The 17,363-nt window shown below is 35.2% G+C and overlaps 1 protein-coding gene across 8 annotated transcripts in view; it reads right to left on the bottom strand.

Moving 5' to 3' along the window:
* Positions 1-4,530: 4,530 nt before the first annotated feature.
* Positions 4,531-17,363, bottom strand: part of LOC117399737 (eyes absent homolog 1) — a 52,977-nt gene continuing 40,144 nt past the window's right edge. For all 8 annotated transcript variants that reach the window (XM_033999095.3, XM_033999104.3, XM_033999097.3 and 5 more), the window contains 6 exons: positions 12,471-12,529; positions 12,199-12,359; positions 11,875-11,989; positions 11,348-11,469; positions 8,066-8,166; positions 4,531-5,168 (listed from right to left, as the gene is read on the bottom strand). In XM_033999095.3, coding sequence (XP_033854986.2) covers positions 5,088-5,168; positions 8,066-8,166; positions 11,348-11,469; positions 11,875-11,989; positions 12,199-12,359; positions 12,471-12,529 — 639 coding nt within the window. In that variant the 3' untranslated portion in view covers positions 4,531-5,087. The remainder of the gene's footprint in view (positions 5,169-8,065; positions 8,167-11,347; positions 11,470-11,874; positions 11,990-12,198; positions 12,360-12,470; positions 12,530-17,363) is intronic.

The raw sequence follows: 17,363 nt of genomic DNA, 5'->3' as shown, positions 1-17,363 counted from the left end.
CATGCACACAATACAGAAGGAAACGAGAGCCCTTGCTTAAGTTACTTTATTCGCAACTGCTCTGTACAACCAAATACAACTTGCAAAAATCACATTCAGTTGGCTTGCAACATCTCCCCCCACCCAAAAAAAATAAATCTGAGCACAGCTGCACCACTTAACCAAAAGAAAACTTACAAAAATAAATCCATCTGCAGCGAAATTTGAATCAGTCAAAAACTTTTTTTTGTATTTATTATTTTACAACAAAACGTATTCTAGCGTTATTTTAAGATGACTGTGAATGAGCCAGCAATCAATAAAATAGCAGTATATACAAACATTAATAAATCAATTACCGGTATGTAACAAGATTTATCAGTTTGATTCATAACTTGATTTAGTTAATATTGAAACATACATCAAATGACTCAATATTTTAAATGTTAATAGCTACTTAGTAACAAAAACATATTCATCATAGGCATCAAATGAATTTTTGAATGAATGTTATTACAAAAGTTAGTATGAAAATGTTTCTACAAAAGAAAAAAAAAAACATTCCAACACCTCAAAACTGAGCCCAAGGTACAAATGCATTCAAACTCCTGTAGCTGCCTTTTTTTGTTCTTTATACTTTGCAAAACATATTCTTTGGTAGCGGATTAGACATATTGTAATTTTATTGAAACTGAACACGCTTTTAACATCTGCCACATGACCTTAACATTGCCCTATTGTCAAAGCTCTTGCTTTACATCCCGCCTACAGGTAGGCAATCTGTTAGCTCTGATTTGTGAATTTCTGCTTTGATTGACAGTCCGCCAATACTCCCTTGCTACACTTTATTTTTCTATAATTACAGCTGCCGCAGACGCCTGCTTCTTGCTATTAATAATAAAAAAAAAACATAGAATGTCATTGCGGACCACAGTTTGGGAAGCCCTGGCGTAGCCTACTCTATGTACTGTACTTTCTTTCCTTTACACAACTAAAATATACATAGACTCAAACAAAGGTTTTCTGCTATATTGTTAAAGCACTGAAAGCATAGGGAAGCATGGTTAGGGTACAGACGAGTACAAACATGGTAAACTGAAGAATTCCAGTGCAAATTTACCATGGTAAACTTCACTGCGGTAAAGCGAGCACACTGACAAGCAGATTTTTCTAGCATTCTGTCCCTTGTTTGGACAACAAGTTTTTTTCAAAAATTGCACACCCCTGAAATTAGTATATTGCAGCTCTTTTCATTAACACATTTTCTCTTAATCCATACGACAAAATGTATACTTTGCTAAGTGTCACAACGAAATGCAAATTGTGGTATGTTTGCACTGCAACTGGCCCTTAGTACACCTACCCCTAAATGGTTGAGATAGACAGGCATGCTTCTAATAATCAACAGAATGTTAATCTGCAAGTACAATACACAGATTTAATTTGGGACCAGTTTCTCACACTCACATTCCAATACACTTTTCAGCTGCATGGGCAGAGGATGAGGCCTGATGGTGTGTACAGCAGTTTTCAAAAGAAAGAAAATGGTGGCATCACATTTGTGGGTGTCAGCTAGGTTGTGCTGCAAAGAAAGAGGTGCAGAACTGGCACCGACTCCTAATTCATGAATAAACAAACAAATAATTCATAATTTTATATATTTAACATATTCAAGTGCCTTAATGCTATTTTGCGGCTGCTTTGGTGCTATTGTAAACTGTTTTCCATCACTCAAGACTGTACAGTAGTTAACAGGATTAGCAAATCCTTGAGAAGCAGGAGATGGACGGCTTGCTCAATTACAGACATTTCCGTTTGTTCTGTCACAAACCCTTCATTTAGACCATTCCATCGCACACCAAAACAAGCAAGGAAACAGGGAAAGGGCCAAATACACAAACACATCTCTTACTGACAAAGAAAGGAAGTGGGGTAAAATAAAGGAAGATTTTTTGTTTTTCAGAGTGAAATGACTCTAAAGTATAATAGTGAAATGAGACTTGCAGTAGAAGTACTTTAGTGTAAGAGAACAGACTTTCATTGTGCTTAAATCAATTACATGAATTTTGCAAGCTGAGTTCTTCCTAGTCTTGTTGAGTAAAAAATGTCGATGATAATATGAAAAACCAAATATATGATTCAGTTGCTGGTTGTTTTTTTCTTCTTCTTTAGCCTCCACAGGGTTTAGAAGACCATTTGCACCTTCTGAGGGTCTGGTAAAAGTAGCATTATAAGAAAAAAATAATGAATTATATGAAATAATGCTGTGTATGATTTTACCTTTTGTAGAATGTTAAAATGTATCTGCAGCTGCAGTTAAAGAAATTGCAGGGATGACCTTCATTTTCTCTCGTCCAATCTAATCATTACTTAAATCTTCAGGCTTCTCTATTTATACAGCTATGGCCAAAGGTTTTGCATCGCCTAGAATTTTAGGATTAAGACATAATTAAAAAAAAAAAAAAAAAACGACATGAAAATAATTCAGATATTCTATTTAACATCATGTCATCAAAGAAACCACAAAATGATACCGCAAAAGTCTACTGTAAGCCATAAGAGTAATTTTAGTATATGGAAAACTACAAAGTGGTATGTAATTCAATATGGTAATGAAACATTATTCAGCAGGTTTCATTTGACTTTATGAAGCAAAATTAGGTAATTCTATACAGGTGATGCAAAAATCTTTGGCCACAGCTTTACTTGCTTTTGTATTTTTGTATAATTGAGTGATAGAAAAGTTCCGCCTCTTAATACCCCAGCATACTCAAGTCAGCCTTAGACGAACTTTGGCCGGCTCCTCAGCAAAGGAATCCAAACTAAATCACCAACATATACCAATCTATCAATCTGATTGCCATTCTGACTCATTAATTGTACACTATTTATTTGGGTCATCTTTAAAGATGCTTAAAAACCCAATTTAACTGACCTTGTCTCTGTGTCTCTGAAGGAATGCATCAATAGCAATGTATTAAACAAATGAGATTGATATTTGAAAAGCATGCGATCTGTTATGGTAGAAATACTGAATCTTAAAGTACATTCATTAATCTAGTATTTTAAAATAAACCACCTATTTGTTAACAGTTCACAAATCAAGTTTTATTAATTTAAACACAAAAATGAATGCGACAAAAATCTGTACACATCTTTTGCAGACACAACAAACTTGTTTTTACAGTGAGACCCAGGTCACCTATTGGTTTCCAGTCTGCATTATGCAAATTTAAAAAAAGCTAAAAACAGCAACTGTTGCATTGAACAGGACAAAAAAAAAAACCCAAAAAAAAACAGCCTATGCTGTTGGTTTCTATAAAATACTTAAAGTGTCTACTGTTACATTGATCTAGCAGCAATATGTAGCCCCCATTACAAGGAGGTAGATGCTTTTAAATAAAATAAGCTAATTTGCAGATCTGATGAAAAGCTGACGCTAAAAGAAGCCCGTTTCAAAGAAACAGCATAAACAAACAGAAATTAGGTTCTTCTACAGTGATTGTAGGAGGCCAATAATCATAAAAAAAGATTGGTAAGTTCCAGGGCAAGAAATTCACAGTAAACAGAACAAAGAAGTTCTCAACCTTCTTTTTTTTTTAAGAGGTGCTGACATTTTACAAGGTTCAAGACCTGAGAAATATCAATCAGTAATTATGTTTTATATATATATATATATATATATATATATATATATATATATATATATATATATATAAAATTAAATCGGACCTAGTTACAATGAAAAACCACAACTTATATATATATATAAAGTTGTGGTTTTTCATTGTAACTAGGTCCGATTTAATTTATATATATATATATATATATATATATATATATATATATATATATATATATATATATATATATATATTGGTTTAATACAAAAAAAAAAATCTACAAGAACTCTAGTTCATTAAAACATATTTTCTAGTGATTAAAAAAACAAAACATTTTGTAATAAAAATATATACTATATCCTACACATTTATTTTGTATCAGGAGGTTGAGGCTTAAAACTACTACTCAAGCAGAGTTTTAATATAGGGGAGTATCACAGAGCTGCAATGTAGAAAAGAAGAACAAAGAGTACATGGAAGCCATTTACTGCTAACACAAGGTTAAAAAGAACATCCTTTTTTCTAGTGGAGATTCATGGCTAGCACTGACCTTGCTGAAAGAGAAACACCGAGAAAGAGTAGAGATTGTAAAGAATAAAATACAAATTATTGTTGACACTTGGCATGCTTCTGGTCTTGACAAAACAAGTTATCACAAAATTCCATTATCTACATATTTATAATGCACAAAAAAAAAAAAAAAAAAAACAGTTGCACTTTAACACATCAACACTAAGGCACATCACAACCTGATGTGCACACAATGCCTTTTATACTTCAACAACAAGGCATTGCTACCTTCCAATAGCACGTTCCTAAACAATATGTGAAGGTATAGTCCAGTGATTACAAATTTACACAAACAAATGTCATTTTCTGTACATGATTGTCTCAGCGATGTAATTTTTTTTTTTTCTTAAATTACTAGAAATCAGTTTTATAAACTACTTATTGTTGCGACGGAATTAAATGTGTGTTGTGTTGTCAAAAGGCATAACTCCATATTCGAGTACCTTCAAAGGAGATTGTGACACAAAGCCATCAGTTCATAAATATGAAATTATAGAGTACCCTGGGCGTGAGTGTTCATCAAAAACCTTCCCCACATGCAAATGTATTCCACTGTCTTTGTTCAATTAAGTCTTCAGTGTACTTTTTATTGAAAAAAGAGAAATTGCCATGGCAAAGACTTTGTGCGATTGTAGGCTCAGTGTTAAACGTTAGCTCTGATTTCTTCACAGGTGTGAACCCTTGTAGCAACGAAGTACAATGAGGGTCGTTAAAACATTTTGATAGCTTTTTAAAGTCAGCAAATTTACAGGACTGGGGTCAGCCCCTGCCATCCCATCAATTCATTCTCCTCAATTCAGAGAAAGGTGAAAGGTTAAGACAAATTGCGGCATTATGTCAACACTCTGGACACGTTGCAGTGTTCTGCAGTGTAGTCTGTGGGTCAGCGTGGCATGAGGCTCAGTGGTGTGGTTGCTACAAGTACTCCAGTTCCAAGGCGTGATGAAGGGCCATAAGGTCAGAGTGGCTGGAAATTCTCCAGAAGGGCATATTGTGCTGTGAACAGAGCAAAGAAGAAATGTAAGAAAACACAGCCTACTTTGGAAAAGCAATCAAATCTAGAAACGGTTTAGCAAACAGAGATATTCAACCCTCAAGACAAACTGTTTAGCTTTGACAAGGAAGCGTTTTGGTATAAAGCAATTAAATAAACATTAATACTTGTAAGTAGACAATGCTTGAGCAAAAAGACAGTTTACACACTATTTCCGGAGACTGGCAATTTTATATTTTTTCTTTCTTTTTTCTTTCCCTTTCACATTGTTAAAAGTATAACCTAACAAAGGAATCTCTTCGTAGACAAATATCTTTTTTATATTTAGATTTTGGCAGTGTCAATGGTACAGGTAAAGATGACAATCAGGTTTTGCCCACTCAAAAAAACAAAACAAATATACAGACTTTGAGAAATATGACTCTTGGGTGATTTATCAAATCAAACTTTATTTATATAGTGCCCTTCACACCAAGAAAAAGTGTCTCATAGTGCTTTACACAACATACATAAGACAAAAACACTTAGATATGAAACAACTTTTTAACCAAGGTACCCTTTTTTCACCTTTGTAACATTGCTCGTCTGTACCCTATGTTGGCTGTGCCTGATGCAGAAAGGCTAGTTCACGCCTTTGTTTCTTCCCGGCTCGATTATTGCAACGTGTTGTTTGCAGGTGTCTCCAAGGCTGCTATCAGCAGGCTACAATATATTCAGAACTCCGCTGCTCGCATTTTAATTGGCACTAAACTGGGTGCCCATATTACACCGGTTCTTGCTTCTCTGCACTGGTTGCCGGTTGAGAGCAGGATTGATTTTAAAATACTGTTGTTAACCTATAAGGCTCTGAACAGTTTAGCTCCATGTTACATTGCTGAATTGCTTACACGTTACACACCCGTACATAATCTACGTTCTTCATCCTCTGGTTTATTGGCAATACTCAAAACTAAGCTTCGCTCCATGGGCGATAGGGCGTTTTGCTGCTATGCGCCCTAACTTTGGAACAACCTTCCTCAATCTATCAGGGATTCTAAGACCGTTGAGGCTTTTAAAAAAACAGTTAAAGACACACTTATGTTCAGGCATTTTTTATTTTTGATTTGTGTAATTTCTTTTTATATTACGTATGCTCTTAATATTCTGTATGGATATATAGTTTTCTGTTTTTTTTTTGTTTGTACTGCGCTTTGAGATGCGTGCATTTAGGAGCTTTATAAAATAAAGATTCTTCTTCTAGATAAAATAAATAAAATACAAATATACAAAAAACATACATTTTTGAATAGCAATAAGACAATGTTTCTTGCTCTTATTGTATTACTTGTATTGTAACGCTTGAAATGTTTTTGCTTACGATTGTAAGTCGCCCTGGACAAGGGCGTCTGCTAAGAAATAAATAATAATAATAATAATAATAATAATAATAATAATAATAATAATAATAATATCTGTGATAAATAAAATATAAAAAAAGTGATACAATTTGCATTAGGAAAACAGCATGACATCATGGCAACAGCAAACCCCCAGATCATCCCATGCAGCCACAACCTACATCATTTATGTCAAGGGAAGTCTTCAAAACATTTTCTCGGACCATTACCAATGCTTATCAAAGGTACATAGTCTCAGAAGGTATGTGCTCCACTGAATAATGCTTGCACTGACCCTAGAAAAGGTATTTTCCTTTTGTTGTGTAAATTGCCTTTACTTTAAAAGTTTAACAGCTTTAAGACGTTATCTCTTTTCTAATTAAAAAAATACTCAGCTCAACTATGCATGTTTAGTTGGACTACATTTAAACTGCTTGACCATAAATTATATAATATATAACATGCATATTATACAGTGTACACAGCTTGCAGTGTTGTCAAAGGTGGACTGCAAAATAAAGCTTTTTAAATGTTTCCCTAAGAGGAAGGATGGAAAGCCATTACCCCGTCACATTACTTGTACTGCTCAGGCATAAGATGTGCTTTCATCAGTTAAGATTAGACATTCATTCACAGAGCTGACTTCAAAACAGCCTTCAGTCTTAACCACAGCCGTCAATCCTGTTTAGAATGTCGTTACTTGATTTATTGACAAGTTCATTAGTTCAATAGATAGAGAGGAATATACTCCCAGGAACAGATTTATATTTCATTAGCAAACTGTCATTGTTCAACTGATTTCATTAGGCCAAAAAGTAGCTTGTCTGGACATGTTGGCGCTTACTTTGCCAACTGAGAAAACCCAGTTAGATAGAACGGAAACAGTGAAAAGATGTTTTTTACTCTTTGTTGTCTTTCACAACACCTTAGTGTTGATAATAAAAGTACCTTTCAGTTCATTAGGTCAGGTCTATGCCTGTAAGTTAATTAATATTTTCAAGGATGTGGTTATTGTGAGGGAATTTAGTTTACTTCAAAGCCTCTTAGAAAAGCTGAATACACAATTCTTGTCACCAGGCAGCAGGTAACACAAATCTTCTCATTCATACAACAAAAGAAATATACACTCTGATGTTTAAGTGCTTGAGCTGCAATCAAACCACATGATGGTATACATCAAAGCTTTCAGCCAGTCAGCTTTTCTTGTTCTTTTTTCAATGTGCTTGTCATTTGCATAAATCTCCTAATTTCAACAACAAAGATATAAGCCTCTTAAATACTAGTTCTATTTATGGGTAAGTACTCATACCTGAGCAGACTTGTATAGCATTACATGTCATTATGCAAGTTTAAGCTCTAGATAGAGAAGTTCTGCATAATTGTATTGTACTGTCCGCTATACAAGACCTTTTCCTGGTAAGTGCCAGTTGCTCATTTTGAAATTCCAGTGATGTTTGTATGTTTACACATGAGGAGGACATACTGCAAGAAATAGAAGGAAACATTTTGGGAAAATATATTACCTTTTTAGATGCTTGCTCCTCTTCTACTCCATCTCCCACCACAACGTATACTACTTTTCTCCCAAACCTCTGGATTATTCTTTCGAAACAACTTTCTTTCCCTGAGAACAGAAATGAGTAATCATTGTTAATAGTGGGTGGCACCTAGCATGGTCCTCCTTCATTAAACAAAATGCCTTTAAAAGAGAATACAAAAACACAATAAATAAATAACAGCAGTGCAGAACTCAGTCCTAATGAACCATAGCGTTCTATGTGACCTAATTAAAAATTTAGTACAACATTTAAGTTTGTATTACATATATATATATATATATATATATATATATATATATATATATATATATATATATATATATATATATATATAGTAGAAGACTCGCACCACTCACGGGTTCGTGCCCCTCTAAAAATACGACCCAGTACACAGAAATGGATTTTCTCGCGCTGACGTGCTATATTTTTAATAAATACAAAAATAAAACAAACACAAAACAAAACCCAACTCCGTTTTGGAGCGCTAATTAAACAGGTAATTCCCTGACTAACTCACAGGACGGCTAAGCCGTTTACCTGACACCACCATACACAAAAACCACGCGGGCTTAACACAGCACTTACTTCTCAGGACTGCTCGGAAGCAGAGCACCTCACTTCTGCCTCCTTCTACACAGCAGCCCGAATAATCTGACTGCCTGTCCTTTATACCCTGCACCCAGTTCTAATTTAATAATAATCTCCAGGTGCAGGGGACCATTAAGCAATAAACAATTAACAAAACTGATTAACAGAAACGCAAAACAATTAAACAATAAACCGACGTGCATTTTCACATGTTTTTTTCTTCAGGGAGGCTTTAACCCCCTCCCTGCTATCTCACAATATATATATATATATATAATATAATATAATCTCAACAGGGGACTAAATGCCCGACGCCATTGTCCCCTGGAGGTAACTATAGTTCTTCCCGAAAGTGCCTCCAACTCCCGAGAAGTCCTCATAGTGGACGTAGACGGACATCCTGAAAGGCCTTACTGCAGTTATAATCCAGGTCAAACAGTGGATTTAAAAAAAAACCAAAAAAACAGAAATCATGTTTAGCAAAAAAATATTTGTTTTTTTATTAAATATCCTTACGCCAATAAAGGGACCAAAAAAGTAGTCCCATTTATAACTTTGAACTTCACACTAAGTTAAGATGAGTAAATTAATTTGATTGAAACATGTAAGTAAATGTTTGATACGTGTTGAATTGTACATTGCCATTGAAAAGATCCACCAAGAGGCAGAGTTGAGATGGCACCGGATTCATTTTTTTTTTCTCAAAACACTGTTGATTCTGCAGAACGGAGGCACAGGAGGAATACAAATAAATTCAATGCCGTCTCGGATTTCAATCATTTGTTAGTCTGTGTCGGAGAGAGGTGGATAATGTGCAGATGTGTCTTTTTGTGTAGCGTTTACAAACCGCTAAAAAGTCATTGTTTGAAGTGACGAAGTCGGGTTGAGTGCGTATATTGACAGATTCCCCAGTTTTGTTTTCAATTAGACAGCGGTTTATTCCAGCTTGGAGACTAATGTAGTTTGAAATTGTATATTTTTCTCCTTGGGCATTTCTTACATTTCAGAATGAAACATCAAAATAATAATAATAATAATAATAATAATAATAATAATAATAATAATAATAATACAGTTATTAATGTTAAATGCACAGGATTCTTTGTGACATATATTGGCCATATTCCATTGTTATTGTTGTTGTTGTTGTTAACATGGCTGTTATTTTCAGTTTTAAAACGAATGCAGTAGTACAGTACCGCTATTACATTATGGACTGTCGCAACAGCTACCGTAAATTGAGCAGGCTGGGTTTTGACAGCAGTCGCAAAAGAGACATGTGCGTCTGTTTGGTTAACAATGAAGTGCCGTTCCTGATCACTAAATTCTGTCTTGTGAATACAGAACAATGGCATCCAAGCAAAGCATTGTGTGGAATTTCTTTACCAAACATGAGAAAACTGAATTTGCAAACTCTGCCAAGGAAATATTTCATTCAAAGGAGGAAGCACACTTAACATGCTCCACATTATTCTATGTTATTTATTTGCTTATTTACTTTTAAATAAAAGCTACTTATTTGATATTTTTTTATAAGAAACTATATCTGCGCAATAACTGTAGATAAAGCATTCTGTATTGGAAGCCACACGGTTATTAATGGATCACTGACATAAACCCAACAGGATGTTGTTATGTTGTTTTCTTTCTGATTTAGTTCCTGATAAGAATAGTTGCTGCAGTTATTATTATTGAGGTGTACTTGCGGCTTGCTTTGTGTTATTGTTTTCTGTAAAACATTGATATTTTGTCAGTTAAGAAAAGGCTTAATGCAAAGCTTGCTTTAACGTTGTCTTTATTATGACGGCCAGAGACCTGCGCTTACAACTGCATTGTCATGTTTCCTACATTTTCTTTAAATTCTCAAATTAATAAATGGCTACCCGGGTAGTAAAGAGAGACCCAGGTAGGATCGGGTAATTTAAAACACGATGGGTACCTGGGTTTTTGGGTACCCATGCCAACCTCTAATTATAAATATATATATATATATATATATATATATATATATATATATATATATATATATATATATATATATATATATATACATACATATATACACATACACACATACATGTATACACAGTATAAGTCTTTGTGGAATGACATACATTTGCAGAAGTGGTTTCATATGTACAGCTGAAAAAGGAGAGGCCCAATTCAGGCTTGGGTCCAAGAAAATAATCCAAGTCTGATTAGGCCCCTTCCTTAGAACTGAACATCAACCATCTCGTATGTCTCTACTTTCCATACAACAAAATCACACAAAAATATGTTTCAATCTGCTTTCCATAGAGTACACACTTGTGTTTATACAACACAATAAATGAACTGTATAAAACTAGAACATTTTCAAAAATGTTGGTATTTTATTTATTTTGCATTAAGACTGATGAGAAATCTTTAGAGCTCACAATATGCACACACATGCACACATGAGTTTCCTTCTCAATCCTTGTCAATGCTATATAACATTTATGAATTGATTTACCCCCCTTTTTTCCTAGTTTTTTTTTGGGGGGGGGGGGGGATTATTACCAGTATTAATGCTTAGTTAGCAAAAATAAATATGAAACGTCTTAGAATAAACAGTGAGACTGTTTTAGAGTACAGTATCAGTTAATAATAATAAAAAACATCTTTATTAGTTCTTACCTATTTTTGTTGCACTATAAATATTTTCGATTGGAAATACTATGCCCAGTCCGTAGAGCAAGACTTTTGCCAGGGCAGGTATGAGCTGTGTCGTTGTGACTAGAATATTCACACAGTTCGACCTATAAGAAAAAGAAACGGTTAAAAACAAGCAAAAGAAAAGATTAGCAGTACAACTGTTCTCTGGGTTGTTCTTGGAGTTATAGACCATTAGATTAACCTTTACTGACTTAGTTTTAAATGTCCTTTAACTGGTGTTGATGTTTTCCACCAGGGGTGATTTATTGACCCTGTTAGTTCATCATATAATACATAGGAAAGAGTAGGGTCAAAAGTTTTAGGTTGGTGGAGCTGAGATCAATGTTTTTTATGTGATTAAAAGAGATATATGACAAGATTAGGTCTCTTACACTTCTTTTAATATATATATATATATATATATATATATATATATATATATATATATATATATATATATATATATATATAGTTTCTTTTGTTTGTCTTGTCTGAAAATATCCATTTACCTTGAGTGAATTAATGAGAGTGTTTTAAGTGCCAGTGTTAACCAGGAATCTGTCAAGGCCTCTATCTCTGCTTGCAATTGTAACCAGGCTTCCCTTTTAGCTGGACCCAGCAGACCTAGAATGTAACAAGAAAGCTTGTTTAGTCGGAAAGTCTACCAGGTATTTTATTTTATTTTAAATCTTGAAGCTACTGTACATTTGAAACTGTTAAAGTAAAATACAAAGATGAAGCAGACCTTTCCCAAGTTTATGTAAAATGTTTACTTACATGTTACTTTTTTTTTGACAAACCAACAACAATACTTATTTGGGATGACAACTTACCACCAACATTGTTTTTGTAGGTGGAATATATTTCTTTTACTCGTCTATACCGGAAGGCTAGTTTTCTCATCCAGTCCACTCCTCCTCGTACGCCAGTTGCTAGGCAGAGGTTTGCACTGGTTGCCGCTGCATGGAAACCATCTGTGCCAAAGTTGTATGTGCTATGATTGAAAACAAGAGAAAGGGCAATTTTTATTTTTATATTTATTGAATCAGCAAAAATGACCAGCAAACTGTACAGGTAAAATGTCAGGATCACAGATGAAACGTACCTTAAGTCCTGGCCATTGTCATCTGAAGACACGTCATCAATATGGACCTGATCACATTCCTACAGAAAAAAAATAAATTAAAAAATAAAATGTTAAGTCGATGGTTTTATTTTATTAAAACAATACATAAATAAGTGGGTACATCACTAACTTAGAGGCTACTGGGCCACCACTAGGTGGCTCCCTTACCAAACCACCATGATCTCTAATATGAATATTTGCAGATTTTAATATCATTTATTTAGTTATTTACACTTATCCATATGTAAATTACCATGCGTGTCCAGGGAAGAACAAAGATCTGATGAAAAATTAGGACATGTGCTCCTTACAGAGTCCTGTAGTACCTAAAACATCCTGCAGCCCTTGGTTGATTCAGTGTACACAGTAACAAAAAACAGACTTTCTGGTTAATGTAACGTACTAGAAAAATTTAACCTGATGCTAACCACCAATGAAATTATGACCTCTGATTGCTGCCGAGCCACACACCAACACAGCCTGAGGCGAACTTTTCAGGGGAAAGCAGACAGAAAATCTAAAGCAAGCTTTGCATTAAGCCTTTTATAGGAGTCACATTTTTTCCCCCTCAGAAGTATAATATGTAGCCTTGCTCTAATATCCAACCCAGCTCTGGAGGAGGGATAGAAATGCTTTTATACCCAAGCATAAGCAAATGTTGCTACCGCAGTACCGTCCACTTACTTTCATTTTTAAGTTCAAGTTTTAACAACTGTTATTGTAGTTATAACTGTGCAGCTGATTTTTCTTTACTGTAAACTAAATGCTGGCCAACTCTGGAAAGAAAGTTAAGGTCTGTTTGAATATATTTTAAGTATATTATCATAAATGTATATTTATTTTAGGTTACAACATACCATTTTAAAATGTTACTATGTCCTGGAAGGTATTATAAAGAAAACACCTGTCCTTAATTTGTCTCTGTTTTGTTTATACAGTAGACATTTTTAATTAAAATGAAATGCATACTACCATTTTTAAAATGAATTACTTTACGATATTTTATAATTCAAACCAAGTTTTTCCCATAAAAGTCCTTCTCTAATTAAGTTTCAACAGACTGTTAAAAGAGACCAAAACACAGAAACCACTTCCTAGTTTTAACTTCATATGAACTTGACCAAATGTTGACGTTATTACATTCCTGCCTAATGCTATGCCAGGGTAATAGCAAGGGCTTTAGACCATAAATCTTTCTGTTTTACTGGTTCCCCTCTGAACACATTTTTCATCTCCCTGGATTTGTTGGGAAGGGAGGGGAGAGAGTAGTGAGGAGAAACTCGAACCAGCTGTTCCTTAACAGAATTAAAATCTTGACCCCCCCCAACCCCTGTTCTAATGCATCCATTCTCCAGCCAAGCCTGTCCCAGCAAGCCGCAAGATCCAAAGAGGAAAAGACTTTGACCTCATAACCTTCTCCTCCTCTCCTGAGGTCAACAACTTCAGATAAGAAAATAAAAAAGAAAGTCAATATGGCCTCACAGGAGGGCTGTGAATTTAACATTTTAAAAGATTGGCTGCCAATTGAAGACATGGTTCAGGAACTCTAAGTTGTTTGTATAATCTGTTTCAGGACAAAGTTATGAACGTTTATCTAATGCAAAGGTGCCACCAATTTGTTACAGGCTTTGCTCACTGAATGGCCCAGCATTCAGGTTTTCTTAGTAAAATCACATTATTGTTTTCCCCCCTTGTAATACACAGCTCAAGCAGAAGAAAAAAAGAATAGCCTGAGTCCTGGGAAAGACAGACATAACAATGTTTCTCCCGATCGACCACAAATAGCTCTAATCCTCTGATTCAGAGGGGGAGTGTTTGTATGTAAAGGCAAAGCCAAAACCTAAAATTACACAGTTAACATCATTAGACAACCCAACCCTTTTCCAGAAACCTATTTAGTTGTAAATCTCTAAAACAACAATCGCCCAATTATCTACTAATTGCATAGTAATGAATATATTACAACAATTCTTCTTAAACACCCTGTGTTTGTCTTTCAATGTTTGTTTTTTGGGGGTTTGTGGGCTTCAAGTGGAGATAACTATTTGAAACATTTTCTTGGGCCTGTAAGCTTGCACTAATTGTATGCTGGTGATTCACCCATCATTTTTACTGTGAAAAGTCCAGAAATCTAATTCTTTGTCACAAGTTAATCTTAAGTAGTCTAAGTGATAGCTTATTATGTTCCAAGTGTGATATTATTATTATTATTATTTATTTCTTAGCAGACACCCTTATCCAGGGCGACTTACAATCGTAAGCAAATACATTATTTTGAAGGTACACTGCTCTCCCTATTGGTTACATTTCTGAAACAACACTACCGTAATAAAAATCCATCATTTAATATAAACAAGAACAAGGACATCACACAAATACACTGCATAGGGTGAATTTGTGTTATAAAATTCAAAAAATCACAAAAAACAGTACCAACTGAAAGAAACTATGCATACAAAATAAAACAACACAGCAAATATCAGTCACAGTTTTACTGCAGTCCATATTATCCCTAACATTAAACAATCCTAAAATATATAGAAGACCTGTTGTTTCTTATGTTTGCAAGTTTTATTTTGTTTTGCTTTTACTGTTAAGTGCATTCTTGTACTTGGGTTATCCACTTTTCATGATACATGCCCTTTAAAACTCCTTTCAGTTCAATTTACACAACAATTTGGATTTATTTTGTTATTAGACCTCCAAAGCTAAGGTTAAAAGAAAAAAAAAATAATGAGCGACCTCTAATAATTACTAAACACCTCTGGCATTCAAATAATGCACTTAAATCTAACACCTATAGTTACTTCGTTTACAGTCAATTCTGTAAAATGTGGTACAAATATATGCGGCAACCCTTGAGATTTAATAAACAGCGTTGTATAAAAGTAATAACCATGTGCAGCACATATTTACAAAAATTACATACAGTGCTTCCCCTTTATAAAGCAGCCCTTTATACGGCGGAACAGGTTATGAGGCGGTACGGTCATGGCTCCCATTTGCCCCATAATGCCATTACACTAACACTAGTATTCTCGTTATGAAGCAGAACACAAATAGCACGGTCTCTTAACTATAGCTCCCGACTACGGGGGAGCACTGCATTATTAAATATAGACACGTAATTACTGTCACAAGCAGACTTTTCTGAGATGAACAATATGCTTGTGAGAGGTGACGGACTGCTAGAATGAAGATGAGTGTTGTCCACCAAAATAGGCAATATAGTGCAAACTTTACCTTTCAGTAAAACAAGTGTATCTCAGCTGTAATCTAGCAGAGGTTAACAATTGTTAAATTCCCACGCTCATTTAAGGTCTCTTTTCTGCAAAGGCAGCTACTTTGTGTTTCTACGTAAGTGCATGGGGCACTGTAAAACACTGATCTCTTCAGAAATGTCATGGAAATACTGGTACTGCATTTTGAAAAAATACAATATGCCTTTCTATGAATACATGAAACCTACAAACCAGCCTGTTTTCATTTCTAATTTACCTTCCCCTTGTCAGTTCAGACTAGTTGGATCTCATTCACTTCATAAGAAGCTATCAGGGCTTCCTTTGTTCTCCATATATCTGTCATTAAGCAATCAGCATTGACTGCCTGATTCTTCCTGTTGGAAAAGGTTACCGGTGACAACGCTTCAGAAAGCTGCATAATGTCAAAATGAAAATTATTATTACAAATAATTTGGAAACATTAGTATTACATTTCACATTGGTTATTATTATTATTGTTTTGTTTTTTTTATCTGAGAGGTAAATTAGATTTCTTTGCTTTGAGCAAACTTAGACCAGGCTATTTACACTACAGTACTTGCCTCCCAACCAGGTGAGCTTCAAGCTGACACGGCAATGAACGATTACTGCAATCATCACAACATTCCTACCAGCATACAAGCTAATTCCATGTGAAAAAGTTGAAACTATGGTTCGCAGGTTCTCAATGCTGGCACTCAATTGCAGAACCTGTCATCCCTGTCTGCCCTGCGGTTCGTGACCCTCACATTTTCTCCACTTTCCCACCACAATTACTCTGCGATGAAGAAAAGGGTGCAGATTACCTGTGGGTCAGGCACAGGATATGGGAAACAAAGGGTGTTCTTGAAGCCCACTTCATTCCAATCTACAATTTGTGGATGAACAACCAGGGAATTAAAACAGCCCATGAAGAGTTCTAAAATGTTTTATGAAATAGGCATACACAGTTTTGGTCTCAATTTTCTTCCCTTGTCAATACAGTACTGCCCTGGACCAATGTTCCTCAAACCTGCCCTTGAGGTTAGGGGTTAAAAGTATAGTTTAATCTTCATGATTTATTTATTTTGAGAGATTACCTGCAAAAGGCTGTCAGTAAATGACCAATAGTGATTGTGGTTTTGCAAGTTTGTCATTGCACTGAGCAGACCCTGGAACAGCTGACAGATGAAAATCCTGTTTAGTATCAAATGCATGCATTTAATGATATTTGGATCAAATGACAGAGGACATTCTTATATTTTATTGAAATATGTGAATAATAATAGGTAAATATGCATTTCATTCTTATTTTTCTTGTCACTAAAGTCAATACAATGATTGCTTTTCTCTTTGTTGTAACTAGGGTTGGCCGTGCTCCGGCTCCGGAATCTGGAGCCAGCTTCAAGACCTGGAACCGGATCCAGAGCTGGCCAGTTTTTCAGCTGTGCTCTGGAGCCGGAGTGCAGCTGGAGCTGGAGTGCTGGAGACGGAGCGCAGCTGGAGCTGGAGTGCTGGAGCCGGAGCGCAGCTGGAGCTGGAGTGCTGGAGCCGGAGCGCAGCTGGAGCTAGAGTGCTGGAGCCGGAGCGCAGCTGGAGCTGGAGTGCTGGAGCTGGATTCAGGCTCACCAGT

The sequence above is a fragment of the Acipenser ruthenus genome, chromosome 4 (genome assembly GCF_902713425.1).
Source record: "Acipenser ruthenus chromosome 4, fAciRut3.2 maternal haplotype, whole genome shotgun sequence".
NCBI classification, from domain to species: Eukaryota; Metazoa; Chordata; class Actinopteri; order Acipenseriformes; family Acipenseridae; genus Acipenser; species Acipenser ruthenus.
This window is presented reverse-complemented; position numbering and strand designations above follow the sequence as displayed.